The 27,541-nt window shown below is 55.9% G+C and overlaps 1 protein-coding gene across 3 annotated transcripts; it reads left to right on the plus strand.

Moving 5' to 3' along the window:
• KIAA1522 (KIAA1522 ortholog) lies at positions 1 to 27,330 on the plus strand. Of its 3 annotated transcripts, none has more exons than XM_043578632.1 (7): positions 1 to 374; positions 20,593 to 20,763; positions 20,848 to 20,903; positions 21,197 to 21,320; positions 21,900 to 22,016; positions 22,108 to 24,672; positions 25,104 to 27,330. In XM_043578632.1, exons 1-7 carry the CDS (start codon positions 140 to 142, stop codon positions 25,124 to 25,126), a joined length of 3,291 nt encoding a protein of 1,096 aa, XP_043434567.1. In that variant the 5' UTR covers positions 1 to 139; the 3' UTR covers positions 25,127 to 27,330. The 3 variants fall into 3 exon arrangements, with proteins under 3 accessions (XP_043434567.1, XP_043434565.1, XP_043434568.1); XM_043578630.1 differs by lacking the exon at positions 1 to 374 and adding an exon at positions 9,102 to 9,288; XM_043578633.1 differs by lacking the exon at positions 1 to 374 and adding an exon at positions 18,482 to 18,631.
• The last annotated feature ends 211 nt before the right edge of the window (positions 27,331 to 27,541 follow it).

The raw sequence follows: 27,541 nt of genomic DNA on the forward strand, positions 1-27,541 counted from the left end.
CCGCGGGCTCCGCTTCCGCCGCCCAAACTTTTCTCCCGCGCGTCTCCCCGCGGCGGCCGCCTGCCCGCGCGCCCGCCCCGCGCATGGGTGCCCCGCCGCAGGGGGCCTGACCCCCGCCACCCGGTCCGCCCGCCGCGCCATGGCGGCCCGCGCGCCCCCCGCCGCACCTGCGGCCGACGAGCCGGGGGGTCCGGGCGGCCCCCCGCGCAGGAAGAAGTCCCGCTCCGGCGCGTCCGGCCTCCGGCGCGCCTTCAGCTGGCTGCGGGGCAAGCGGCGCAAGAAGAAGGCGGCGGGGGCCGAGGGCGCCGAACCGGCCGCCCCCCGGGCCAAGAAGGCTGACGACAAGGCCAGGAGGGCCAAGGGTAAAGGCCGAGGTAAGGCGGCCGGGCACCTGGGCTGCGCGCCGGGCGGCGCCGAGGGTGCGGCCAGGGTGGCTCCGCCAGGGGTCCGCGGCGCGTTGGAGGGGTGAGCCTCTAGGCACTGGGGCGGGGGGGAGCGAAGAGCCCGGGGCTCAGCCCGAGCACCCCCATTCTGCGCGCCCCACCCCGCCAGCATCTCCCAGAGTCAGCCCGGCCCCGTTCTGGAGAGAAGGGACCCCCGGCTGGGGCAGGAATCTCCTGGTTTAAGCAGGAAGTGCTGGCAATCTGGCTCTTGGGACGGTGAGGCAGTCCCCCTCCCCCAGGCTCACCCAGGTTCTGCCCTCTGCTGAGTCAGGGGGTCAGAGACTTGGCTCTGGCCTGGGGCCCATGGGAGAGGCAAGTGGCCTTGCGTCTCTGGTGGGGGTTCCTCCAGGTCTGGAAGGTCAACTGCACTCAAAAGGTGTTTCAGCCCCACAAAGGACCCAACGTGGGGCATAGCATGCTTTAGGTTCTTAACTGTGTTAGCTTTTCCCACCTGGCTCCCCTCACCACTCCCCCGGGCCAAACCGCAAACATCCACCTCCTGGGGTGGTGAGCTCACGGATGAGAACGAACCATGGCGCCCCTCCCCATCACTCCTTCCCCCAGGCCTGGTAGAAACATGCCAGTGTTGGAAGCGTGCTTACAGATGGGGGAAACTGAGGCCCAAATTAACGGAGAAGCTGTATCTGGGCTGTGACGGGTACTTAAACACAACAGCCAATTCCCTGTCTGTGGGCTCTCTGGCCTGATGGATGGGCAGCCTGAGGGGAGGTGGTGGGGGGGGGGCGGATGGCTGACTTGGCTCATCCCTGCTGGGGTCACTTTTCTTTCGGGCACTTGCTTGGTTCTTTTCTCATTTCCCCCCTCTGTTTCTGTCTCCCGTTTGAGGGGTAGGGCATGAGTCTCTGCAAGAGGGTGGGGCTCCCTTGGGGCTTGCCTTGCTCCGAAGTCTACCTTCCCTGTGGCTCCTGCTGCAGTGCCAGAGGTGAGGAAATGGCGGTGTGTGCGGGCCCATCCCATCTGTGTTTACCCTCCCAGTGTCCTTTAACCACCTCCTCTGCAGGAGAATTAGAAGGAACATTTGAGGGGTCAGGAAGAGGGTGAAAAGCCTCTTGTGTGATTGAATCCGGCCTGATCTTCCTTTTGGATGAGGGCCCTGCTCCCCTTTGGCCCAGGCACAAATAGAAGTCAGGGTGCTGGGGCAGGGATGGCTGGGCCAAGCCCTGAGGGAGGGTTTGGGTGAAGGGTGTTTCCAAGGGCTCTGTACTCCCAACTGGAGGCCCGAGTCTGTCCTAAGGCTGTCCCACTGGGATTCGGTCTGAAGTCATCCCCCTCTCAAGAGGGCTTGGGTCAGAATTGCAGCAGGATGGATTGTGGTCAGACTGTGAGGACTGGAGATAGAAAGCTAGTGGTGTACCCCAGGGAAGTGGACCCTTTTCCCCAGAGACCAGCCTGGAGGCAGGGGCTGGGAAAGCTGATCCTATAAGTCCCTGCTCCAACCTCCTGGGGTATATCTGTCATTGCTTCAGTGGCGAGGCCTCCCCCTGCGTTGTGTTTGGTATCCAGTAGCACTGGGCTTTCTGGGCAGCAGTCGGCCTGATTTGAGCCCACGTGCATGGGAAACACCTCCCTGCCCCTGGCTGTTGTTTCCCCAGGTCTGGGGGTGGCCCTGGGTATGACTGGAGGAAGTCCTGCTCCATTTTGCTCCAACCTCCTATTATTCCAATTGTTTCCTTGTCACCTGCCTGGCCCAACTTCTTTTCTGTTTATGAAGAGAAATGAATCCAATCTCTCTAATCTCCACTGGCACTGCTGATCAGGAAGGGGAAGCCCAAAGAAGGCTTAACTATTTCTGGGGAAAATGTTCAGAATGGAAACTGGGGAAGATGGGAAGGAGGAATATACAGAAAATTCTTGAGAGGTTAGGAGCTTTTGCTGGGAAGCTCCCCCATCCCAGTCTCTGAACCAGAGACCCAGAGATGCAGGTCATGGCTCCCCTAATCTGACTCCACTACAGTTAAGATAGGGAAACTGAGCTTAGAGTAGAATTTTGAGCACTTGTCTTCCAGGACTGCCCTGCACAGACTTAGAAAGAAAAGAGAGGAAATCTGACAATTATTGATTATTCTGAATGTGCCAGGAGCCCTTTATCCATTATCTCATTTGAGCCCATTTGCAGATGAAAGAATATTTGAGGCTCAGTGACAGTGAGTGCTGAATTTGTCCAAACTCGGATTTGAACTCCAACCATCTGCCTCTCCAACCGGTACCGTTTTCATAAATAAGACATACAGGTGGGACACAGACCGGGGGTAAGGCTTAAAGATCTTTTCTTCCAACCCATTCTACAGAAGGGAAAAGGCCCAGAGAGAAATAAGGGAAGTTGACAGAGTGGGAGGAGTATGAGAGTCAGGCAAATAAGAGTCCAGATCCTGGCTCAGTTGCTCGCAAGCCCTGTGATGTTGGGCAGCAACTTCTCTGGTCCCACTGATTCCATTACTGGCTCAGGGAAGACAGGGGACCTTCTCACAGGGGTGACCCTCTGGTTGGACGTTGCCTTGGTGGGTTTGTGACTCCAAGATTTCTGTCTCTGTACGATTCTCAAAAGAGGGGACGTGAAAATTTTGCAAAAGTGAAGTTACCACAAAAATGCAAAGGGTCGCTATTAATCACCTGAGCTCTAAGGACCCAGTCTGGAGGGAAGAGGCTCAGGGCTGACAGGACAACTCTGCTGCCCCTCCCAGGCTATGTGACACCCGCAGATTATTAAACCCCTCTAAGCCTCAGTTTCCTTATCTGTAAAACAGGGATAATAAATCCTGGCTTTACAGGGGTGTTTCAGGGACCCAATTAGATAACAGCCATGGAAGTGCTTTGTGAAGCTGTGGAGAAAGGTCTAGAGGGTAGCAAGTTTCTGCGGTTGTGATGCTGAGGACTTGGACGTTAGCTGATCCATGTTTGGAAATCCACTCTTGGTTACGCCTCAGATACCCATGGTGATAGTGGTGATGATGACTGAGGCGGGAGCCACAGAAAGAATCTCACCTCTGCCCAACAAGAGGACTCAGGCATAAGAAAAAGTAAACAAATAAGAAGCCATATTTTCCAGAAATATCACCTGGACTCCAGACAAGTATGTGGGGAGGAAGTGTTTCTGGGACAGATGCCAGGACTGGAGCCCAAATAGATAATCAGGGGAGGCTCTCTGCAGGAGGTGAGCAGCGTAGAAGAGCAGGGTGCCGGCGAACTTGAAGAAGTAACAAGAAGGCTGCTCTCTGGCAGACCCCGGCTGGGCATCTTTATGAGTGTTATCCTTTGTCCTCACAACAGCCTGAGAGGTGGGCAGTTATTACCATTTATAGGGGAGAAAATAGGTCACTCGGCTTCATTCATTTGAAAAAGACCTATCCTTTACTATGTAGTGTCAGGCACTGTTCAGGGTAACGTGGATACCTGGGACAAGACAGGCAAGGTCCCCACCTGCATGGAATGACAGAAGCACTCAGTCGGCCTCCAGAGGCCACACTCTCCAAACAAAACAGTATGAGGCTGGGTGTGTTTCTGACTCTGGAGAGGAGTACATAGGAGGATGTAGCCCTCCCGAAGAAGGTTACTCGCGGGCAGTGGACAGTGGCTGGGTGGGGAGTGGGATCATTCTTGGGATCAGAGTTAGAGGACTTCAGTACTCAAAGAATTCAGGAGCCACCTTGCTGAGTCCAGCAGACTTCACCTGAAGAACTCTGGCCACTCACTCAGGGAGAACTGCCCTTGGTGTGGGGTTGTGAGGAGACTCCTGAGTTTGAGTTGTGCTCTGTACACGTTCTGTGGCACCCCACGGTGGGCCACACATGCCCCGTCTTGACAAAGATGGGGTTTCATGGCCTCTGACAGCCTCTCTGGCTCTAGAATTCTGGTTTAAGGATGGGCTGGGGCCATGAGGGTGGGAGCTATGCTCAGGAAAGGAGAGGCTGCCTTTTGGCCGGTCATGTACAAGACATTGGGACCGAGTGGCCTAGATATAGTAAGGAGGGCCAGGAGAATAGTGTGAATAATGCCATCTCTCTCTGCTGAGGAAGGGGCCTGAGGAGCTCCAAAACAAAGTCAGGACCCTAAGGCACTTTGGGTAATGGACACTTTGCCTATCTAAGGACAGGAGAGTGTCTGTTTGCTTTTCAGTAAACACTCTATTTCCACATTCTGTGCCATTGCATGTGCCGTCTCCCCTACTTAGGGTGTGCATATCTTCACTTCTCTATCCACTGAACTCCTGCTCATCTCTCAAGGCCTGGCACCAGTGTTCTCATCTCTGTGATGGCCCCCAGGGAACTTACTGCCTCCAGACTAGGACAGGGTGCTTAAGGGATTTGGAATTGGACAGTATATGTTTTTCTGGCCACCTTCTTGGGTAGGACATCTCAGTGTCCTTAGCCTGGGGCCTGGACCAATTTGTTAGGGGTAGGTTTCTCTTTGCTGTGGGATACGGCCAATGGGGGAGTGACTTTCTTAGAGGAATCTGTGACCACCTCCTCCAGGCCCCTGTGAAGGGATGGGCATTATCTGCCTTGGGTCCAGATGGGAGAGGGTGCCTCACTATTGTATTTCAAAATATTGATTAAGTATTTAATATTGGGTAATAAGTACCTATACTATGTGCCAGGCATTGTTCTGGGGATGAATGAGAGACAAGGTCCCAGTCCTCATGAACCTCACAATCTGAGGGAGGAACCAGACATGGAACAGGTAATGAAGGGTCAAGAAGTGTGACAAAGGAGGGAAGCACAGTGATCCCAGGGGGAGATCAGGGATGGCTTCCCAGAGGAGGTGACATGTAAACAAAAATGGAAGGATGAAAGGAAGCTGGGGTTGAGGGATTTGCAGTGCTGGAATCAGGCAAGGCGCCTGCAAGGAGCTGGGGCCAGCTGCCTGTCTGGGTTCTGTGGGTTGCAGGAATCACCATACCTCACAGTTTTGAACACCCTGAGGGCAGGACTGGGTTGATGGTCCTTTCCCTCTGCACTGCCCAGCACAGGGCCTGGTGCAAAGTGGCTTTGGGTAATAGCTAGGTGGTCTGATATGGGCCCCAGAGCATGGGCATCTGTGGATCCTAGATGCTCAGAGTTGATGGCCTGAGATGCCGCAGGCTGCCGTAATGGCACATACAGATGGGCAGCTGAGGCCCAGAGGACTAAGTGTCTTGCTCAAGGTCACACAGCCAGCCAGCATTAAAGGTGGAGCAGGAACCCTCACCTGCCAGGCTGACCTTAGCTTCCCTACTCCTTTGTTCAGACTTCAAATGGAAAATCCGGCCCCAGAGAGGTGCCTCTACCAGGAGTGGGATGAGATGAGCAGGAAGCTGAGTCCAAGAAGGGCTCCACCCCCTCCCTTACCTCCAGCACCTTCAGGGGCTCATTCCAGCTGCCTCTCCCTCTCCCTCCTGATGGAGGCCTCAAATCCCCACCCATGGCACACATCCCAGTGTTCTGGAAATCCCCTTTGGGCTAGGATGGGCCCTCCCCCCACTATTCTGTCCGTCTCCTGCCCCTGAAGCAGGGCTGGCAGCAAAGTTTGCTGAACTGGGGTGGCTAAGCCCGGTGGCCAGAAAAATCTACACTCGTGTCAGAAAAGGACAGAGGGAGAGCCTCCCCTTACCCAGCTGTCCCCTGGAAATCCCCGTCTCCCCAAACCTTAAAGCTGCCTCAGCTGCTCCTGGCCTGTCACATGCCCATGAAAACTAATGAGAGGAGGCATTGTATATTGTTTGGGCCACCGTGACGGTGGTGGGGCAGGGAGAGCAGGTATCCACACCTCCACCTTCTGTCAACATACCAGCGTACCCCAGCATACCCCACGGCCACCTCTAGGCCCTTGGCTGACTTGGGGGAGGAAGTAAGTTGGAAGCAGGTTGGAAGCAGCTACTATGGGCCGGAGGGGTGGAATCGCTGTTGGGTCTCTCCCATTAGTATACTCCACTGTCTCTGTGCTTTTGTGTTTACTGCCCCCAGGGGCTGGTTCATCAAGGGTTGTCAGCCCTACTCACAAGGTGCCCAGCCCTGTGATTGGCATGGAGGGGAGACAGACACAGCTCAGCTTGCAAAGGGTTTAACCCCCAAATTTTCTGGCAAAGTGCATAATTCCCAGGAGGCTGCTGCTGGGGTCTGCTCCAAACAGGGCCCCCTGTCTGCTTAGGACACCCCTCTCCTCCAAACCTCTAGCTAGGCGAGGTCTTCACCATGGTTCAAGAAAGTCACCAGGCGCTCAGCCCAGTGTTGTGGTTTCTAGGAGTTCTGGTCTTCCATACCAGCTACGTCTTCCCACAGTCCTACCCTAGGCTCTCTCATGCTCTTGGCTGTGGGCAGTACTATTTCTCCAGGATCCTGGAGCAAGCACAGCCTCTGTAGTGAAAGAACATAAGACTGGGACTCTCCTGCCTGTGCCTCTTCACCTTTCCCAGTACTTAAGTGACATCATCACCACCTTCCTCCGCGTCAGCGGGCCAGCCCCACCGTCTCTGCTTCCACCAGGTCCTGTTCAACACCACACGGCAGACGTGCTGCGTGCCCGACACTGTGCTGCATTTGGGGTTACTGAGAGGAGGGAGGCGATCAGTGTCCCCGAGGAACTTGTTTTCTGGTTGGAAAGGGAGATACCACACCAAGCTGTTGTCTCGAGACGAGTGTTGGAATGGTGTTGCAGAGGGTGCTGGGGGGCCGTGAGGTGTGATCAGTTCTATCAGAGTGCAGCACTAGTGCCTGTGGGAGCACAGAGGGCTGAGCTGGGGGAGGAGGGCTGCAAGGAAGACTTCCTGGAGGAAGAGACTGTCCAGCGGGATCTTGAGGAAAATGAGGAATCTTCCAGGCAAAGGTGGAAGAGGAAGAAGCATGTGGGAAGGCTTGGAGGTGTGTATGGGTGTGTGTGTGGCAAGCAGTTTTGTGCAGCTGGAGCTCTGATGAGGGGTGTGGTGGGAGATGAGTTGACCTGGGGGCAGGGCAGTTACTGCAGAGCCTCCTGCAAAGGCCAAGGCACCTGCTACACTCCAGACGTCCTTTGAAGTTCTTTGCATACACCCTCGCTCAGCTTATGTCAAGAGATCTGGACGTTACCCTTGAGTGTTCTCTTTGCTCCTTCATACCACTTTTCTCCTTTATGGGCCCCATCTGTAAATTAGGGGAATTGGGCTAGCAGATACTCCGAGGTCTCCCAACTTTGACGCCAGGACCCTCTTCTCTGCAAAGCGGGAACCTGGTGCACCCATCTTGGTATATAGTGTGTGCGTGATGAGTGGATGAATAAAATATAACCCCTCGGGGACTGCACTGTTGTTAATCGCAAACTCTTAGCAAGGCATGGACCTGAAGGAGGGTGGGGCTTGACTCCCCAATTTTGCAGGGAGGGACAGGGTGCCCTGGAGCCACTGGGCATAAGAGGCAGCTTGGTGCAGTGGACGGGCTTACCCAGGTGGCAGAAAGGATGAGCAATATGGGGATTAGAACTGAAGGCTCTGGACTTCTAGCCCAGCAGTCTCTCTGCTACACCATGCTGCCCCTAGTAGGAGAGACAGGGCAGAGCAATGGTAAAGGAGAGTCACTGCCTAGGCTGCTGAGCCCTGAGCACAAGGGCGTTTGTGAGGACACAGAGGTGAGGATAGCCTGGCGGCCTGGAAGGTTTTTAGAAGAGGTGAAGGGAGGCCTAGGTTTGAAAGATGACGACTTGTATAAGGGGAGATGATGGGGGGCACACACACATGAGTGGCCTCACATGTTTACCTGTACACTCCATTACTTACACACACAGACACAATGTGACAGAGCCTGCCACAGTTACGTAGGTGGATACACAAAAGCGCATATCCAGATGTTTGAAAACAGACTCAGTGATATGGATAGATGCACACGGATGATTACACAGAGGAACCCACACGTTCAGGGTCACAGGTATGTACACAGGCACACAACTACACAGCCACATTCAAGCATACAGTTACCAATGCCCAATTACATGCCCTCCTTCAAGGTTATGCAGAGGCACAGATAAACAGTAGGAGTAGTAGCATGGATCAGTGGGTATTGGAGTCAGTCTGGGTTTGAGTCCTAGCTCTGTAGCTTACTGATGTTTGACTTTGGGCTAGTCAGCTGACTTCATGGAACCCCTATTTCCCCATCTGTAAACCGGGGATGATGAAACTACCTACCTTATAAAATTGTTTTGTGGCATGAAAGCAGTTTATCAGAGTGCCTAGCACATAGTAAGCGCTATATAAAAGGATGCTGTTATTGAAACACTATTAAGACAGAAATACAGTCAGATCGATACATGTGTACACACAGGCACAGAGACAGGAGATACACACACAGACACGTGACACTCACGGGGTGGTGGCTGGTGGGCCCCAGCAGCAGCGGGGCTCCGGACCCCCCTTGTCTGGAGACCTGGCCCTCGTTCTCTGGGCACCACTGCAGTCCTCAGAGAGGCGGCCGCTGGGCTGAGAGAGCTGGCGACCCGCCTGCCCCACCTGGACACGCGGGCCTTTCCCGAGCGCTCTGGGTGGGGTGGCTCAGCTGGTCTCCCAGGTCCCGGGAGGGGTGGAGCCTACGGGACGCGCGCCAGGCCCCGCCCCTCCACCGGCCCCGCCCCCGGCCCGGCCATTGGCCGCAAAGCCTGGAGGCGTGGCTGAGCTGGGGCTGGGGGCGCCTGCGGTGGCCGCCCGCGCGTCTCTCTGCTTCCCTCCCGGGGCTGCGGGCCCGGCGGCCGGGCTGGTTGGGCTGCGCTAGGGTTTCCGCGCCGGCTCCCGCGCCCGCCATGGGCAACTCACACCACAAGAGGAAGGCCCCCAGCGGCCCCCGGGCCCGCAGCTTCTGGCGGTTCGGGCGGTCGGCGAAGCGGCCGGCAGGTAGGGGCCGGGGGTGGGGGCGGGGCAGGCGGGGAGGAGGGTCTCCCTGCCGCAGCCGCCGCCACCGCTGCTGCCCCCTCCCGGGGCTTGGTGGGTGTGAGTGTGGGGGGCCGGGAATCCCCCGCACAGACCCCACCCCTCACATGCGCAAAGAGACACGCGTACATGCGAATACCCACGGGCGGGCACACGTCCATGTTCACAATTTACACAGTCACACACAACACCCACTCAAATGTACGGACATGCAGACGCAAAATCGCATACACGTTTACACCCACAGCGTCGTTGTAGAACGCACAGACCCTGAGACAGGTACATACACCTAGGTATACGGTTTACACAGCCACAGGAATTATACCACACGCGCAGATTCGCACACTCGCACACACACATCAGTCATGTAGGTACAGTTGCCCAGCGTCTTAGGCACATAGATGTACCCACGGGTTCAGAACTGCACAACCAGACTCCCACACTCAGGCTCAAAGACCGACCCGAAGGCACTTTTACACACACACACACACACACACACACACACACACACTCACACTTGTTAGCCCCCAACGGGCTGAAAGTTTGCAGGAGGGACGGGAGACAAAGGTGCAGGAGAGAAGCAGGAAACCAGGGGGCTGGAGACTATGGGCCGCCTCCATTTGACGTGATTGGGAGTTGGACTGGTTCTTTGGGCTCTCTCCCCACCCCCACCTGCGTCGCCGCTGCCTGTCGTCCCCCTTCCCCCTACCCGCGGTTCCCGTGGTCGCTGCCGCATGTCCCCCCTTTCAGTGCAGCCACCGAGCTGGAACGCAGCCCTTCCCGGCGTGCTGCGGGATCCCTCCGCGGGTCACATTCCAGCCTCCAAGTGGGGGGTGGGTGGAGGGGGAGAATGGAGAAGGCTTCCAACTCTAGGGTTGGGAGATAGGATTCCTGGTTTCCCCCAGCAGGTGCGACAGTTCAGGGTATCCCCCAGAGTCCCAAGGGTTGCTGGAGGAGGGGCTGTTGAGGGTGGCCAGTTCCCTTACCTGGTGAATCCAGAGATGGGGTAGGGGCTGGGGGTTAGATCTGCTTTCCCCCCTGAGGAAGATAAGGGGATCTCCAACAGAGGCAGGTATTCCTTCTGGCCTTTGGGAGTGGAAGAATCTTGGAGAAGGTGGGGTGGGGTTCCTTTGGCTGTGGTGGGAGAATCCACCCATGTCTTCCCAGGGTGGCCCACATTCCTAGAGGGTCTGAAATGAGCCTGATGATCTCATCCCTCCACACGGGGGCAGGGGGTGACAGATAGAACCTGTGCTGGGAATTGGAGGGGTTGGATTTTCAGTGTGACTCTGGTATGGGCTCTGGTGACCTTGAGCAGATTGCTTTCACTCCTCTGGACCTCCTGGCTCCCACGGAAGGGCCTGTCTGTGAAATTAGGGGGGCATAGCTTAGGCGACTTCTGGGACCCTTACGGTTCTGTCTAGCCATTTTATGGATAGAGAAGGTGGGCTTGTCTAAGGTCATGTGCTAGTAGCGGTTTGAAGAGTAACAGTGATGATCAAAATAACAGTAGGAAAAGGGTTAATTATGTGCTGGTAGACTGAGGATTCCTCAGAAAGCGGATTGATGAGAGACTCCAGGACCCTCCAGTAGTCTCCCTGTCCCAGCAATCCTGAAATCCATCTGACCACCTGTCTCTCTTAGATTCTGCACCAAGGGGTGGGGCTGGGCCTTTTCCTCTGCTTTCCCGTGGCCACTCTAATCTGATGGTTTCCTGAGAACCAACTGTGGGTGCTGACTTGTGACCATTTGTGGTAGGAGAGAGAGAGAGATGAGAGGACTAGGTTTACAGTCTCTTGCCCACTAGTCCCTGTGCTCTTACAGTTCCTGCTGCAACTCAGGCACCAACCAGGCTTTAAGGTGGTCCTAAGAAACCAGAAAGCAATGTCAAGACAACAGAGAAGTAAGTGTGGGGGCTGAGGAATATCCAGAAGGCTTTTGGTTGGGGCTAGTTTTAGAAAACTGGAGAGATGGTCTTAATTTGGCCTTCGAAGAAACTACAGGGTTGGAGGGAGTCCTGATTGTTGATTAAATGAGAGAGAGATAACCAGGGATGCTCTTCAGCTCTGGGAAATGGCCATGAACAAAGGCAAGAGTTGAACCTGAGCATGGAGGCTGGAGAGAAAACTGGTTGAGGCTGCTTCCTTGTGCCTGGGAAGAGAAATTCCATTGTGAATGCAAACTTCAATCCCTTTGGTTTTACTTGTGCTGAGGATTGTTAAGGCTTTCTCAGCCTGGGCCTCTGCCCAGGTATGGGACTGGGGTTTGAGTACTTATCCATTTGATTCGTTTGTGAGAGGATGAGGGAAAGGATGCAAGGCAAGCAGAGAGGGCAGGAGTCTGTAGACCATAGGGAGCCAGTGAAGGTGTTTGAGCAAGGGAGGAGCCTATGAAAGTGTTGTGTTGGGAAGATGGCGCCAGAACAGGGCAGGTGCAGGCAGGACAGGTTGGGGGGTGGAGCAGTGAGAGTGGAAGCTCAAGAGAGCAGTCTGGAGGCTGTTGCAGTAATCCAGGGGAGAGGTGGTGAGGTGAGGGCTAGGGACAGGGTGGGGGCTGTGGGAGTGGAGAGGAGTGGCAGTTGCAGACACACCGAGGAGGAGGCGGCAGAAGTGATAGGACCTGGGATTAATCAGATGTTGGGCGTATGGGCCATAGAGGGCTGTGGAGGCTTAATGCTCCAGGCTGCTTTGCTGAGGGGGTTGGTGACAGAGATAATAACTCAGAGATAAAAATGAGGTTCTGTGCTAAACCCTTTCGTCAGTTAATTCATTTGTCCCCCAACAGGTATAGAAATAAGCTGGAAGCCATTATCCTTCCCATTTTACAGATGAGGAAGCTGGAGCTTAGAGAAGTGAAGTCGCTTGCCCAGGGCCACTCAGCAAGGAGGTAGCTTTGAGATTCAAACTCAAGCCTATCAAATTTTAAAGGCTGTGCCCTTAATCAGTTTAGGAATAGATGGGTTCCTTCTTATGATTGAGGGGCCTGCAGGTCCTCTGGGCAAAGAAAGCCCGAGGCCCTGGGGGTTTGGGGAGCACAAGTGGAGGAAACACTGTGGGAGAGGGGCAGGGGTTGAGGACAGAGCACCGAAGCCCCCCAAGGGCTCAGAGAGGGAGCAGGTGAGAAATGGAAGGAGAACTGAGATTCAAGGAATGGCTGGTCCATTGGATCAATGCCCTTAGATGAAAGGGAATGGTAAGGGTGGACAGGGAGAGGCCTTCTCACTGCTGGAAAGATACTAACCTGCTGGGATTGTTTGGCCTTGGATCTCAGGAATCCAACCACACCCCCGTCCCTCCCCAGGCCCACTGGCGTCTGGTCTTGGGAAGTTTGGGGGATTGGTAAAAGATGTGAATTGGGAGTCCGGGAGCATCTCCCACCATACCAACCTCCTCTTTTTTTTTTTTTTTTTTTTTTTTTTTAATTTTTTAACATTTATTTATTTTTGAGAGAGAGAGAGACTGAACATGAGTGGGGGCAAGGGGCAGAGAGAGGGAGACTCTGAGCTGTCAGCACAGAGCCCGACGCCAGGCTTGAACCCAAGAACCGGGAGATCATGACCTAAGCCAAAGTTGGATGCTTAACTGACTGATCCACCCAGATGCCCCTGATCCTCCTCTTTTTCCCAGACATTGTACTGTCAGGTTTATACACAGCCACCCCCTTCCCCTGCCCCCGTGGGATTTATTGTTTCCATCTTGCTGATTAGGAGATTGAGGGAATAGACTAAGTCATTGGTGGAGTCAGACCACCTGGAATTCTTTTCATCCCTCCCCCTGCCTCTGTACTTGGAGCACCAGGGGTCTTTGGTAGGTCCCACAGCTGGGAAAAGTCCTGTTCCTCTTACTCACCTACCCCCCAGCTTCTCCCTACATCTCCTCCCCCTTCCTGGGAGAGATTGTGACCAACAGTGTGTCTGGACTTGGTTGTGGAAGCCTTGGGCTTGCAGACAAGAGGCTGGCCCAGCCCTCTCTGGTCGCAGGGATCACCCCCCCCCCCCCCCCCCGCTGCTGCCCCAGGCCCTGACCCAAAGTGGGGGACACTACCCTCCTAGGGGCAGAGCCCACATGCTAAGGGACCTTTAGAGATCATTTCTCCGACCCTCCCATCTCATAGATGAAGAAACTGAGGCTCGGGAAAGGGCACGTACTGGCTCAGCATCATGCTGCAATTGAGGGGCAGTGAGAACTCAAACCTTGAGGCTCTTGACTCCCAGGGCCCTGGGGTCTCTGGTCTGGGCTTGGAATTCCCTTCCCTCCCAAACAGGAGGATTAGGAGGACTAAGTCACTGAGGAGCTGATAGGGAACTCTTGTTAAAGTGTCCCTTATCAGGCTTTATCTTAATAATGGTCCTTAAGGCCACTTGGGATTTGAAGAGAGCTCCGGAAGTGGGTGGGAGTGGAGGCCTCTGGTGGTATGGGAAGAACAGGATTTTGCAGCCAGTCAGAGCTGGGTTCACACACCCTGAGTCTGCCAGTTACTAGCTGTGTGACCTTAGGTAAGTCACTGACCCTGAGGGAGTGCCTCTGTATGGCAAGGGGGATTTAGTGAGATCATGTGTGTCTCAATCAGTTGGTACTATCAATACATGTGAGTTTATTATCTGTTACCAGTAGAAAGGCAGAGGGGCCTGAGAGAGACCTTTACCCACCCCTACACCCTGGAGAGGCAGAAGCTCCCTTGAGGACCACACTTTGTGCTTACACTTGGTTGTGTGGCTTTGGCTTTCCCAGCTACTCCATGAGGTAGGTGTTGGTCCTTTACAGATGAGATTGAGGCCCAGAGAGGCTGATTCATTTGTCCAAGGCCTCTAATCCAGGCTTCCTGATTCCCAGGCTTTTCCCCTCTTGACTTCATCGTGGCTGCCTCTCCGCCATATATAAGGTAGGGATAATTGTGCCTTGAAGGAACAAAGGAAAGGGTTTTTGGAAATTGAGACTCGCACCCTGGCCCAGAGAGATTATTATGTCATTGTCAGGAGCAGATACTGACCCGGAAACTCGTTATGACATTTATTAATATTATTGTAGCTAATTCCTCCCTGCACTACTGCTGGTTCCTGCAGCCGCCTGAGGCATGGGATCCTCCTCTCCTTGTTGGGGCACTCCCTGCCCCTCCATATTTACCTTAAAACCAGCCTGTCAGCTCTGCAGCTCTGCTCTAGGGCGGGGCTTCCCACTGAGGGGAGGGAGGAGGGGGATTTCCCTTCTGCAGAAGTGGGGTGCAGAGCTCCCCCTCTTTGGGCAGGGACTGAGGCTGCATGCAGCCCCCCTGATCCCTTAACTTCCTTGGACTTAGGACCATTGCAGTGTTTGGAGTGAGACCCAAGTTCCATTGTGGGCTCAGCCACTTCCTGGTTGAGTGACCTTGAGCAAGTCACTTTCCCTGGAGCCTCCTTGTGCTCTTTGTGAAAAGGGAAGTCAGACATACCTTTCAGGTTTTTTCTTGGGTGTTCTGTGAGACTGAAGAGAAAGAGAAACTTCCACGTGAAGGTTTTTGTTATACTCATTTCCCTTTGTCTTGGAGAATAAAATCTCCATACGTTCTGGGTTCTGCTCCTATCGGAAGGCCCTGGGTTGTTCACCAGTACAGAGGGGCTTAGGACCTCTGAACACCCTGAATCCTGGCTCCCGGGCCTGGCCAGTGGTCAAATGTGGTGGGGGAGCGGGGTCAGGCCCAGGCCTGGAGGGCTCCAGCTCCTGAGTAAGGCCACCTGGGCAGCTGTTCCCTCCCCCCGTCATTCCTCTCCCCTGAGTCAGGCCTGCCTGGCTGTGGGCGCGCCACCACCCCCGCCCCTTGCTCTGGAATGGGGCAGGTTGAGGCCTCACCCCATGGAGGATGTTGCCAAGACAGTGTGTACGCATGCGCACAAATGTGCCCTTGGCCTTGGGGGTTGGGGGCTCCCTCCCCCTTTCTTCCCTGTCCCCAAGCTCAGGAAAGCCCCACAGTGGTGGGTACATGCACCTGCCTTTGTGTACACACAGCCACCTGGCTGGGCCCTGCATGAGTCTGCGGTCCTGCTCCTGTGTGAGGACACGGACTAGGGTGGCCTGCGTGTGCTTTGTGGACGTGGTCCTGCGAGCACCCACCTGTGTGTGGGGGGGCCCAGTGGGACATTTTGGAGGTGCTGGTTGGACTATATCTGAGCTCACAAACTTGCATGTGTGCTTCCTGGTGTGCCCTTCATGTTAGGGGGTGTGGCCGAGAGCAAGGTGTCTTCTCTGATCCAGGAAGCTTCCTTCCTCTGGCAGGTGGGGGAGGAGGGGAGGCGGAGGCTGCAGGCTGAGCCAGGAGCTTCAGCCCCAGGCTGCACCTCTGGACTGTGCCATGGCAGAAGGCTCTAAATACAGCCTTGGGCAAGGTCCTTCCACTCTCTGGGCCCCAGTTTCTTTGTGAGGTCCCTGCCCTCCACTGGAGACTCTGGTTGCTGAGCTCCACCCTTAGCAAGTCAGAGGTGTGTGGACCCGAGCCTTGCCTTGCCTTGCGAGGCTCAGAGAGGCCTCAGGCTCTGGCCAAGCTGTGGGTGTGGGGGAAGGGGTGTTGCTGGAGCAACCAGATGTTATCAAGTGTGAGAGCCTTGGATCCTCTGGGACTTTGCAGCTGTGGCCCTGACTGCCAGCTTGGGCCTGAGACCTTGAGCTGATGTTCCCCCATGCCCTGAGTGGAGCTCAGCCCTGAGTTTCCTTGGTTAGTGGGTAGCTGAGGATGACTGTGTCCTGTGTGGGTAAAGCCTTCAGTTTTGGAGCCAGCCAGGACTTGGGAAGTCACCTAGCTCTCGGAGCCTCACAGGTCCATGATCAACAATGGGAGAGAATCCTCGAGAACCTGCCTCCAAGGGCTATTGTAAGATCCAGGAGGGCAGAGACTGCCTTCCCCCAGCACCTGGCATTAATCACCCTACAAGTATGAGGCCTATTGCTCTTTTCAGTCTGAGCGGGACTAATAAGGGGGCAGGTGAGTCTGGCCTCAGAGAGGGAAGAGGGGAGGCTGTGGCCAAGAAACTTTGAATTTCTGGGGATGAGAGGGTCCCTCAGTCCTTGTTCAGAGGGGAGATAGGGTTTGTAGCTGGCATGGCAGACAGAGCATAACTTTTGGATTCCAGTTGTCCTGAGTGCAAATACCACCTTGCCCTTTCCCAGCTTGCCCCTTCTAGCCTCCATTTCGTCATCTGTAAAATGGGGACAAAAGGGCCTATTTCCAGGATGCCTGGGTGGCACAGTTGGTTAAGTGTCCAACTCTTGATTTCTGCTCAGGTCATGATCTCGAGGTCGTGAGGTCCTGAGGTCAAGCCCCGCATCGGGCTCCACACTGGGCTCAGAGCCTGCCCAAGATTCTCTGTCCCACTCCCTCTGCCCCTTCCCAACTATGACAGCATTTTTTCTCTGTCTCTCAAAAAAAAAGTGCCCACTTCTTAGGATTGTTGTTTAGATTGAAGTGATTTGTGGATTTACATACTATCCAGCTGCATAAAAGTTTGTTTTCTAGAGAGCAAGGGCTCATCCTCTGAGTGGTCTGAGAGGTGGGGCAGCGAATGGGGAAGGGGCTGCAGAGGGGTCTTGCAGCATGAGAGCCACTGTGAATTCTTAGATCCTTAGGGGCTCAGAGAGAAAGGTGTGGTGAGAGAGGAGTGTCCTGAGGTTAAGTTTGGGGGACAGCATTTCACAGACTTTCTCTTCCACCTTCTCAGCTACTCTTTTTGGAGTTGCCCAGGGGATCTCTTAACACTGTTCCTACCCAGTTTAACCTTCATTGTTGACCTCCTGGGGCTCTTTGAATAAAAGCCAGACTCTGCCATGGCCTACCGGGCCCCACCTTGACCTGGCTCCTGTCATTCTCTCCCTTGCTCACCGTATTTCAGCCCCACTGGCCTCCTTTCTATTCTGGGAGACACCCCCCCCCCCCGACTCCTGCCTCAAGGCTGACACTTGCTCTTCTGTCCCTAGGGCTCTGTGCCCAGCACTTACCCTGGCGGGCTCCTCCTCCTTCAAGTTTTGGTTCCAATGTCCTTTCCTTAGAGAGACTTTCCTTGATGCCTCTTATAGGCACCCCCTTCTCTATCATAGCTTCCCAGTCTTCACTAATCTAAAATTATAGTTAGTCTACCTCATTCATGTATTCATCAAATGTTTTTTGAACTCACAATATGTGACAGGCACTGATTTAGATGCTAGGGATGTACTGGTGACCAAGACAAAGTTCTCCATTTGCTATAGCTCTCAATACTAGCTCGATAAATTCTGCTGATTGAATGAATGGGTACAACTGTCTTATAAAGAGGACTTATTGGCCTTGTTTCCATTTGAGGTCATGACTTGTGTGTGATGGAGCTGGATTTGAACTTGAGCCCGACTTCCCTCCAGTTCCCTCCTCCCACCTTCCACTTTTACTGCCCTCAGCTGTGAGCTGGTTTCTTGGCTAGTTCTGTTCTCCCTACCTGGTGATTCATCAGAGTCACCAAGTCACAGAGTGAGGCCAGTGAGAAGGATCCTGGGCTGGAAGAGCAGGAGGGGGATGATGAAGCCTACCTCTGCTGTGTGACCTTGGATAGTTCATAGTGCTTCTCTGGGCTGCTTCCACCTGACCAAAGTGGGAAGAAAGTCCCGAACATACACAGGAGGAGTTGTTCCCACCGGCCACTGTGTTTCTGCTCTGGGCATCTCCCTGGCTTCCTAGTACTGTGTCCTGGGCTGTGTCCCAGCGGCTTTCTCCAGTGAACTTGCCATCACAGGCAGTTCTGGGCTGCCTGGCTGCTCCACCTCTGAGTTCCTTCCCCAGGGAATTACCCTCACCAGCCAGGAGGACTTGGGGATCATGCCAAGTGTATTTTAGTGGCTCTTCCACCCACCATCTGGCAGCTGGGACCCCTGCCATAGCTCTGGCCCCTGATGGGTTAGTAAAGGACTTGGGGACGGGTTAATGGTCTGCTCCTGGGACTGAGTGTCTTCAGCCCTGCTAGTCATACTCTCCACCAGAGCCGAGCATCTGCAGACTCGGGGCCTCAGTTTCCCCGTGAGAATCTGGGATGGTTCTTGCTACTGCACTCCACTTGAGGGGCGGGGTCGGTGGGTGGGCGGGACCAGTGGCGCAGGTGGGAGGAGGACCTGGAGAGCAGCCCCTCCCCCTCCCCTGCCTGGCGCTGGCTCTGCAGCTGGGCGGGCGACTCGCACCACTCGGTGCTGGGTTACGGTGAAGGCGGCGCCCGGCGCTCCGGAGAGGTCGGAATAGGGGACGGCCCGAGTGGCGCCCGCAGTCATGGTGGTGTTCCTGGGCCGCCGCCTTCCGGTGCTCCTCGGGCTCTTTAAGAAGAAGGGTGAGTGGGTGTGGCTGGGGAGGGGGAAAAGAAGGACCCCGACACCTCTATTTGCCAGAGCCTTCTGTAAAAAGGGGATCAAAGCCGGGGAAGGCTAATGGGTGGGGGATGGGGGGCAGTAATGAGGCCAGATTACCCTGTCCTCCCCTGTGCCTTTGTCCAGCGGCTTTTCCGCTGCCTTTGTCTGGGCCCTGCTTCGGTTTGGGAGGATGGATCCAGATGTCTCTGACCTTGAAGCCTGCAGCCCTTGGGTGAGACTGCCTCCCTTCAGGGGTACCCACACTGTACTGGGTACATCCCAGTACTTCAGTTCTGAGAGGCAGGGCACCCTCTTCCAGGTCAATCAGCGTGTGTGGAAGGATGGGATGTGGGGAGCAGAGAAGAGAGAAAAGTAGTGCCCCTGGAATTTGGGGCGTGATCATTGAAACGCTGTTTAGAGGCCAAGGTGGGGCCCCTAGAGAAGTTTTGGAGGGTGGGGTCAATGCCTGCTTACTGCTTCTTTAGGAACTGGGCTTTCAGGCCTGGATTAAGACATGGGGGCCATGGTTTATCGGACTTTCGCCGGGGGTGGTGGGGGGGAGGCGGGCAAGCAAATGTCCTTGGTTGGAGTGTGGTCCAGGTGTCCCCTCTGGGAACCTGGAGTTTAGTCTTGGCTCTGATTTGCTGGGTGACCGTAGGCAAGGCCTTTCCATCGATCTTGTTTCCCCAACTTGTAAAATGCAGGGATTAGGTGAGACTCATCGGGATTGTTGGGAGACTTAGGAGCTCTGACCTTGTAGGGTTCCTGCAGGTTCCCTGGGCAGGAGCTGGCTGTTGAAGAGTGGGCCAGGGAAGAAGAAATGGGCAGGTGTCTGAGCTGAAGACCCTCATCCTGGGGCGTGGCCCTTTAAAGGGCTTGTTTTGTTCCTGCCCCTCTCTACAAGGTGCTGCCAAGGTCACATGACCCTCCCAGCGCTTTTGCTTATGTTGTGGGTTCCATTTAAAAGGGGGGCTGGGGCTGCAAAGTGCTGACACAGCCCCCTATTCCCAGGATTAGATGACCAGCTTCCCTATGGGCGGGGCCTGTAACAGGATCCTTTGTAATGGATCCCTGGCTCCTTTGCACCAGGGGTTGGGGCCTCCAGGAGAGGGGGATGCCTGGGACTGTTCTCCCAAGAGAGGCTGGAGCTGCCTTGTCTGGGGCTAGAGGGGCCCGGAGGAGGGCCTTCTTCCCTCCCCTTCTTTCCTCTAAGGGATAGCCACATGGGTGAGTAGGGGACATAAGAGGCCATGTCCCTTATTTGTCCCTCCTACCAGGACTTCCTGGGAATTCTGGTTGTGACCTCTGAAAGCCCACACCCTTTCCTAGTGTCCCACAGTGTCTTCCTGGGCCTGGGCCAAGGGGGTGTTTGAAAGGGGTGGTTTTTTTTCTGTAAAGTAAAGCTCGGGGTGTGGAGACAAGACAATGTATTTGCTACGGGCTATGTGTATACAGGGTGCCTTACATCGGGCCCTGTGTGACATGTGGATACACAGTCGTGTATGTACTTGGGTATTGTTTGTATATGTACAGAATGGGAACTGTAGCTGTTGTGTATAGACCTAGGGGCTGGCTGTGTTCTCTGGGGGCCCCTGTGTTCGATGTTGGTTCCCAGATATGTTTATACTGGGATGCTGTTTGTGTATGTCCTGAAGCCTGTGGGTGTTGTGTGCATATATGGTGGGCTTGTGTGCCCTGGGTATGGGGAACTTTGTGTGGTGTGGGTGCTCAGATGTGTACTCTTGGGTACAGTTTGCGTATGTGCATGGGGGCTGTGTGTGTCGCGTGTATAACTCAGAACTGTGGGTTGTGTCTACAGATTGGGGGAAGCAGGCCTTGCATGTGTGTGCAGGGACCGTGTGCAGTCTTGGGACTGGGGGTGTGTTGTGGTGGAGCCTGTGCATCCCCAGGCCTCACTTCTCTTCCTCCTCTGTTCTGCTAGGCTCTGCCAAGGCTGAGAGTGACAAACGTCTAAGTGTGGGGTCCGGCCAGGGGCCAGGGTCTGTAGTGGATGAGCACCAGGACAATGTCTTCTTCCCCAGTGGGCGACCGCCTCACCTCGAAGAGCTGCACACGCAGGCCCAGGAGGGGCTCCGTTCCCTCCAGCACCAAGGTAGCCTTCACTTCCCCTCCAGTATCCCTCTTAGCTCTCCAAGGTCAGGGACCTAGCCCGACACACCTTTCTGGTGTCTTCCAGAAAAACAGAAACTGAATAAAGGTGGTTGGGACCATGGAGACACCCAGAGCATCCAGGTGAGCTCTGCCCCCAGCTCAGTCCTGACTCTGCTTTTCCCTTCCTGCTGAATCTCTGGCAAGTATGGTCTTTGAACCCTTTTGGATCTCAGTTTCCTTTTTGTATCACGAAGGGCTGGACTAGATGACCCCTCAGGGCTAGTCCAGCTGATAACCCGCTCAGTGCTAGGTGAAGCTGGGGAGAATCCAAGTCAAAAGTTCCAAAGGGAAGCCCTGAAGAGGCAACAGCAGAGGCCCACGTAGGCCTCTGGGATGTCTGAGGCCAGGGCCTGATCTCCTTCTTCCCTCAACAGTCCTCCCGGATGGGGCCAGATGAAGACAGCATCTCTTTCTGCAGCCAGACCACATCCTACACGGCTGAGAGCTCCACAGCAGAGGACGCTCTCTCCATCCGCTCAGAGATGATCCAGCGCAAAGGTGTCTGCTCACCAGCCAGGATTCCCGGCGGGGGAGGGGGCAGTGGGCACCACCTCGGTCCCAGCACCTGCTCCTTGCCCCATTTCCTCTTCATCTGGCATTTCCCAAGGCTCTGTGAGTCAGTGAATCCAGGAAACACAGTATCCTGCGTTTTTCTTGGAGACTCACCATGCACATTAACTGCAAAGCAGGACAGTTAGGAGTCAGGAAACCTGGGTTTGAGCCTGGTGTTGCTGCTTCCCAGCTGTGTGACCTTGGGCCAACCCTTAACCACTCTGATCTTTGGTTTGATGTTCTATAAAAATGAGGTTAAGAGTACTTACATTATTGGAACGAGTGCCAAGTGTTCAGCATGCTAACACATAATAATTGTTCACTAAGTGGAAATTATCACTGGAAATTATCAGCCTTCTAGAAAAGAAGTGTTTAGCTTTGTTTAACCTAGCTTGGCCCACGCCTCCTTGATTATGGAAATCTTTTTTTGCAGAGCACTGATTAGTGATTCCACAGAAGTAGTGCTCTGCAAAATGTGTCCTGAGACCTGCTCTAACGGTTTCTCTCCCCTGGACTGGCCCCCAGGGTCCACCTTCCGACCCCATGACTCATTTTCCAAATCGTCCGGGAAGTCGGGGCGGCGAAGGCGCGAGAGGCGGAGCACGGTGCTGGGACTGCCGCAGCACGTGCAGAAGGAACTCGGTGAGTCTGGCGGGGAGGAGGGCAGTGGTGGTGAGTCGGGAGCTCTGGCTGAACCCTCCGCTGACCCCCCGGTCCTCCCTGTCCCTCGCAGGTCTGCGGAACGAGCGTGAGGCACCAGGTACCCCTCGGCCTCCTGGTCCTCGGGATGCCGTCCGCATCCCCACGGTGGATGGCCGTCCAGCGGGCCCGGCCTCAGGGACAGGGGCCCGGGTGTCCCTGCAGGCGCTGGAGGCACGGGCCCAGGCCGGTGCCGAGGCCGAGGCCATGCTGCAGCGCCACATCGACCGCGTCTACCGGGATGACACCCTCGTTGGGCGGTCCACAGGAGCCCGGCCCCCGCCAGTGACACGGCCCATGTCCTTAGCGGTGCCCGGACTGACAGGAGGGGCAGGGCCTCCAGAACCCCTGAGCCCAGCCATGTCCATCTCGCCCCAGGCCACCTACTTGTCAAAACTGATTCCGCATGCTGTCTTGCCGCCCACGGTGGACGTGGTGGCCCTGGGCCGCTGCAGCCTGCGCACACTGAGCCGCTGCAGCCTGCTGTCGGCCAGCCCGGCCTCTGTCCGCTCGCTGGGCCGCTTCTCCTCGGCCTCCAGCCCGCGGCCCCGCAGCCGCCATCCTTCCTCCTCCAGTGACACCTGGAGCCACTCTCAGTCCTCTGAGACCATTGTGTCTGATGGCTCTACCCTCTCCTCTAAGGGTGGCTCTGAGGGTCAGCCCGAGGGCTCTCTGGCTAGCAGTAGCGCGGCACCCCCTCCCCAGGCGGGCAGTGGGAGGGGCTCTCCCAGCGGGGGCAGCACCGCCGATGCCTCCGACACTGTCAGCGTTCGGAGCAGTGGGCAGCTGTCCGGCCGGAGCGTGTCCCTCCGTAAGCTGAAGAGGCCCCCCCCACCTCCCCGCCGGACCTACTCACTCCATCAGCGGGGCTCAGCAGCACCCGATGGGCCCTTGGGGTTGCCGCCCAGGCCTGAGCGGAAGCAGCAGCAACAGCTGCCTCGGCCACCCACCACTGGTGGGGCAGAAGGGACGGGGGCAGCTCCGTGTCCCTCCAACTCAGCAGGCACCTGGGTGCCTGGCTTGTCTCCAGGTGGCTCCCGGCGTCCCCCACGCTCCCCAGAACGGACGCTCTCACCCTCCAGTGGGTACTCGAGCCAAAGTGGTACTCCTACCCTCCCTCCTAAGGGTCTAACAGGGGCCCCTGCTTCCCCAGGCAAGGCCCAACCCCCTAAACCAGAACGTGTCACTTCCCTTCGTTCCCCTGGGGCCTCTGTCTCTTCTTCCCTCACATCTCTATGTTCCTCATCCTCTGACCCAGCCCCCTCAGACCGGTCTGGTGCACAGATGTCGACTGCCCTGGGTGACAGGTTTGCCATACCTCCTCACCCCAAGGTGCCCGCCCCTTTCTCCCCACCCCCTTCCAAGTCCAAGAGTCCTAAACAAGCTGCCCCCGCTCCTGCCACTCCTGCTGTGGTCCCCGGGCCGGTCTCTACTGCTGATGTGAGTCCCGAGCCCCCACCAACTCCGCAGACCTCCCTGACCCCGCCACAGGAGTCACCCAGTGCCCCCAAAGACCAGTCACCCCCACCGTCCCCACCTCCATCTTATCATCCTCCCCCACCACCCACTAAGAAGCCTGAGGTCGTTGAGGCCCCATCTGCCCCAGAGACTGCTGAGGAGCCCCTCCAAGACCCCAACTGGCCCCCACCCCCGCCTCCTGCACCGGAGGTGCAGGACCTTTCCATGGCTGACTTCCCCCCACCTGAGGAGGCCTTTTTCTCTGTGGCTGGCCCTGAGCCTGCAGGCCCTTCAGGCCCCCCAGAGCCTGTTAGATCCCTGGCTGCTTCATCCTTCTCAGTTGCTGTCTCTTCCCAGAGCCAGCTTCACGGTTCCCCAGACCCTCCTCCGGCTCCACCAGCCCCACCTCCAGCTGGTTCTGTCTCGGGGCTTTTGGCCAAGCTCCCACGGAAGGAACCGGTGGGCTGCAGCAAAGGCAGCGGGGTTCCCAGGGAGGATGCTGGCGCACCCCTGGTCACGCCCTCACTCCTGCAGATGGTTCGGCTGCGCTCTGTGGGCGCTCCTGCGGCTGCTGCAACCCCGGCCTCCGGGCCGTCAGCCCCCCAGAAGCCGCTACGAAGGGCCCTGTCAGGGCGGGCCAGCCCAGCGCCTGCCCCCTCCTCAGGGCTCCATGCTGCTGTCCAACTCAAGGCCTCCGGTCTGGCTGCCAGCAAGGACCCTGCGAGTGCCCAGCCCAATGGACCGCCTGAGGTGGAGCCACGGTCTCCCCAGTCCCCTGCCTCTATGGCCAGCTTCATATTCTCCAGGGGCACCAAGAAGCTGCAGCTGGAGAGGCCAGTGTCCCCTGAGACCCAGGCTGACCTCCAGCGGAATCTGGTGGCTGAACTTCGGAACATCTCAGAGCAGTGGCCACCCCAAGCCCCAAAGAAGCCACCTAAAGCTCCCCCACCCGTGGCTCGCAAGCCCTCTGTGGGAGTCCCGCCATCCACCTCGCCCAGCTTTCCTCGGGCTGAGTCCCTTACTGCTCCTCCCACCAACGGGCTCCATGCTGAAGACAGGACTAAGGGGGAGCTGGCGGAGAATGGAAGTGTCATGCAGCTGGTGGGCCTGGAGGAGCAGAAGCTGGGCCCACCTGGCTCAGGTACGGTGGATGGGGGTGGGGGTGGGTCCCCATCACTGGTGTTGGGAAGCAGGTGTCTGAAGTCCCACTACTGGGAATTTGTTACTGGATCTTTAAGATTTCCCTGGTCTCGGGCTGCCTGGGAAGAGTGAGCGATCACCGTTGATAAGCTAGTGAAGGAGCATGGTATGTTGGGCTTTGAAGTCAGACCTACTGAGTTTGAACTCCAACTTTGCCATTTTATCTACCCATCCTGGCCTTAAGTTCCTCACCATAAAGTGCAGGGCAATGATGCCTACATTAGCATGTCAGAGGTATTGTTTGTAAAACATCTAGCTGGTGCTGTTGGCATCGGTCAGTTGAGGAGGTGAGGATGTGCCTTGGGCTCTTAGTAGCCAGAACTAAGCCAAGAGGCCCCTTGCTGAATGTCCCTTCTTTTCCCCCTGCCGCAGACCCACAGAAAGAGCTGGTCTGACCGCCAGGCACCTCACTGGCACTGCTGACCCATCCCAGGAATACAATCTCAGGGACCTGAGCAGCTCCAAGGATGAGACGATACGGCAGACACTTAACCTAGTAGAGAGGATGCCTGCAGCCTTAACGTTCACAGCCTTCGATATTTATGCAAGCCTGGTGTTGATCCTGCCCTCCAAGTCATCCAGCTCATGCCTTTTCCTCCCTGGATGGATTCCCCTTTGGCAGCTGCTGCTTGTCTTGGCCTTAGCCTCATCTTGAAGGAGGTAGCTGGTGGGAGTGGGTGGCTGCGCCCCCTGCTGGCCCTGAGGCCACACGGTTGGGAGGAGAGCGCCTCACATGAATTTTTCCTCCCCCCCCCCCCCATGTCCAAATCATGCATACTGTAGTCCAGAATCAAAGCACTTTTGACAAGTGGCTGCATGTCCATCCTCCAGGGCCCATGAAGCCTCATTCTAAGGGCCTGTTTACATGGCGGCAGCATCAGTCCCTGGTAGCCAGCCCATAGCTGGGACCAGTCTGCTCCCTCCGATCCAGTTTGCTCATTTCCTAGTTCTTGGAGGTGGGCGAGTCATTGTATTCCCACAGGTTTCTCCAGGCTGGAGGTAGGAGCGGGGCTGTGGAATTCCAAAGCACAAAAGGGGCAGCAGGGGTTAGCCCTCCTGTGCCTCAACTGACCACCAACCACCTGCCTTCCAGTTCTGCCAGGTGCTCCATGCAGGGGACAAGAAGTGGGGACTGCCTGGGCCCAAATGAGGGAGGGGGTGGGAGGGAGAAGAAGAGAGGAGGTCCACAGGCTCTGTCCTCAGAGAGTGGGAGGACAGAACAGGGAGGCCTCTCAGCGGGCACTTGGTAATGCCAAGCATCTGCCCCCTTGTTTCACTTGATCAGGTTGGGGTGGGCAGGCAGGCGCAACACTTCAGAGGCAGGAGCCCATGGGCTGTGGCAAAGCTGTGTCCCTTTCAGCTGTGCAGGAAGCCCTGAGGGAGGCGGGTGGAGGGTCTGGCCAGGGGAGCGCTTATTTGGGCAGTGGGCCCAGACCTGGCCCTACAGATTACATTCTCTGACCTTTCTCTTTACTCGGTGCATGTTCTTTCTGCAGCTGCCTTTCAGCACAGGTGGTTTCACTGGGGGGAGCTGACGCTGAGTGACAAGGATGGGAAGGAAGCCAAAGGTGCATTCTATTCCAGACTCTTCCCTAGTCAGTGAAGGGGGTTCAGTGCTCCTGGGGAGCAGGCTGGGCGATTGCCCCCTGGCCATCAGCTTCTGCTACTGAGGTCTCCTCTAGGAATTTTAATGACCTATTTTCAGCCTGTGCCTCCTACCTAGGTAAGCTGGCTTCCCCACTGGCCCCGGTGCCTCCCTTCACAGTAGTGTGACTGCCACCAGGGCCACCCCTTCTGGCCTGATCCTCTTTCCTCAACAGTGACTTGGGCTTGAGGAACCTCACTTTTAGCTGCTTCTGTGGAGAGGCCGAACCCCTCCCAGAACCAGAGCTGGGAACACAGGGGATGTGGTACGAGAGCCCAGGTTCCTGGGGCCCTCCCTCACTGCGGTCTTCTCCCTGTGGCTGTAAACCAGCGTTCTGTAAACCAAGGTTTCCCTTGCCCTTTGGGTAATGGAGAGCGGCTGCTGGGTACATGTCGCACCTGTCCAGTGAGCCGGGGAAAGAGGAGAGTCAGTCAGTATGCACTGCTCTGCTCAGAGCTCCTGACCAGCCCCCTGGGAACCAAGACCAGGCCAAAGCCTCCACGAAAGAAACCTGGCCCTGGCAGCAGCCTTGGAGCTGTTGGAGATGGAGATGGGAGGGAGCCCAACTTCTGTGTCTCTTCCCCGTCCCCCCCCCCCCCCCCCCAACGTTACTTGAGCTCCTTATCCTCAGTTAGAATCTTCTGAGCTTGTTTCCCCACTGGGTGGGACAGAGTACAAAGGAGAAGGGAGGATCTAGAAGAGGCAACCCTTCTTTGTCCTCTGGGGTAAATGAGCTTGACCTAGTGCAAATGGAGAGACCAAAAGCCTCTGATTTTTAATTTCCATAAAAATGTTAGAGAGAGAGAAGTATATATATATTTCTTTAAATTTTTGAGTCTTTGATATGTCTATACAAACAATCCATTCCCTCTGCCCTGAAGCCTGAGTGAGACACATGAAAGAGCTGTGTGTGTGTGTTTCATTCAAAGGTGTTAATTAAATGATTAAAACGTGGCTGTGGTTTGCTGTTTCTTAATGGAGGGACAGGGTGGTGGTCTGGGCCCACTATTATGAGAGGATGTTCTTTCTGCCTCCTGTAAGCACCGGACCCCAAAGTGGGACTCTTCTGCTTTTATCACGAAGGAAAAGTCAAAGTGTTGGTCATCCATCCAATTCACTATCTCCCAACATTACAGGGTCAAAAGTCCAAGATCTGAGCAGCCTA

The sequence above is a fragment of the Prionailurus bengalensis genome, chromosome C1 (assembly GCF_016509475.1).
Source record: "Prionailurus bengalensis isolate Pbe53 chromosome C1, Fcat_Pben_1.1_paternal_pri, whole genome shotgun sequence".
Taxonomy (NCBI): domain Eukaryota; kingdom Metazoa; phylum Chordata; class Mammalia; order Carnivora; family Felidae; genus Prionailurus; species Prionailurus bengalensis.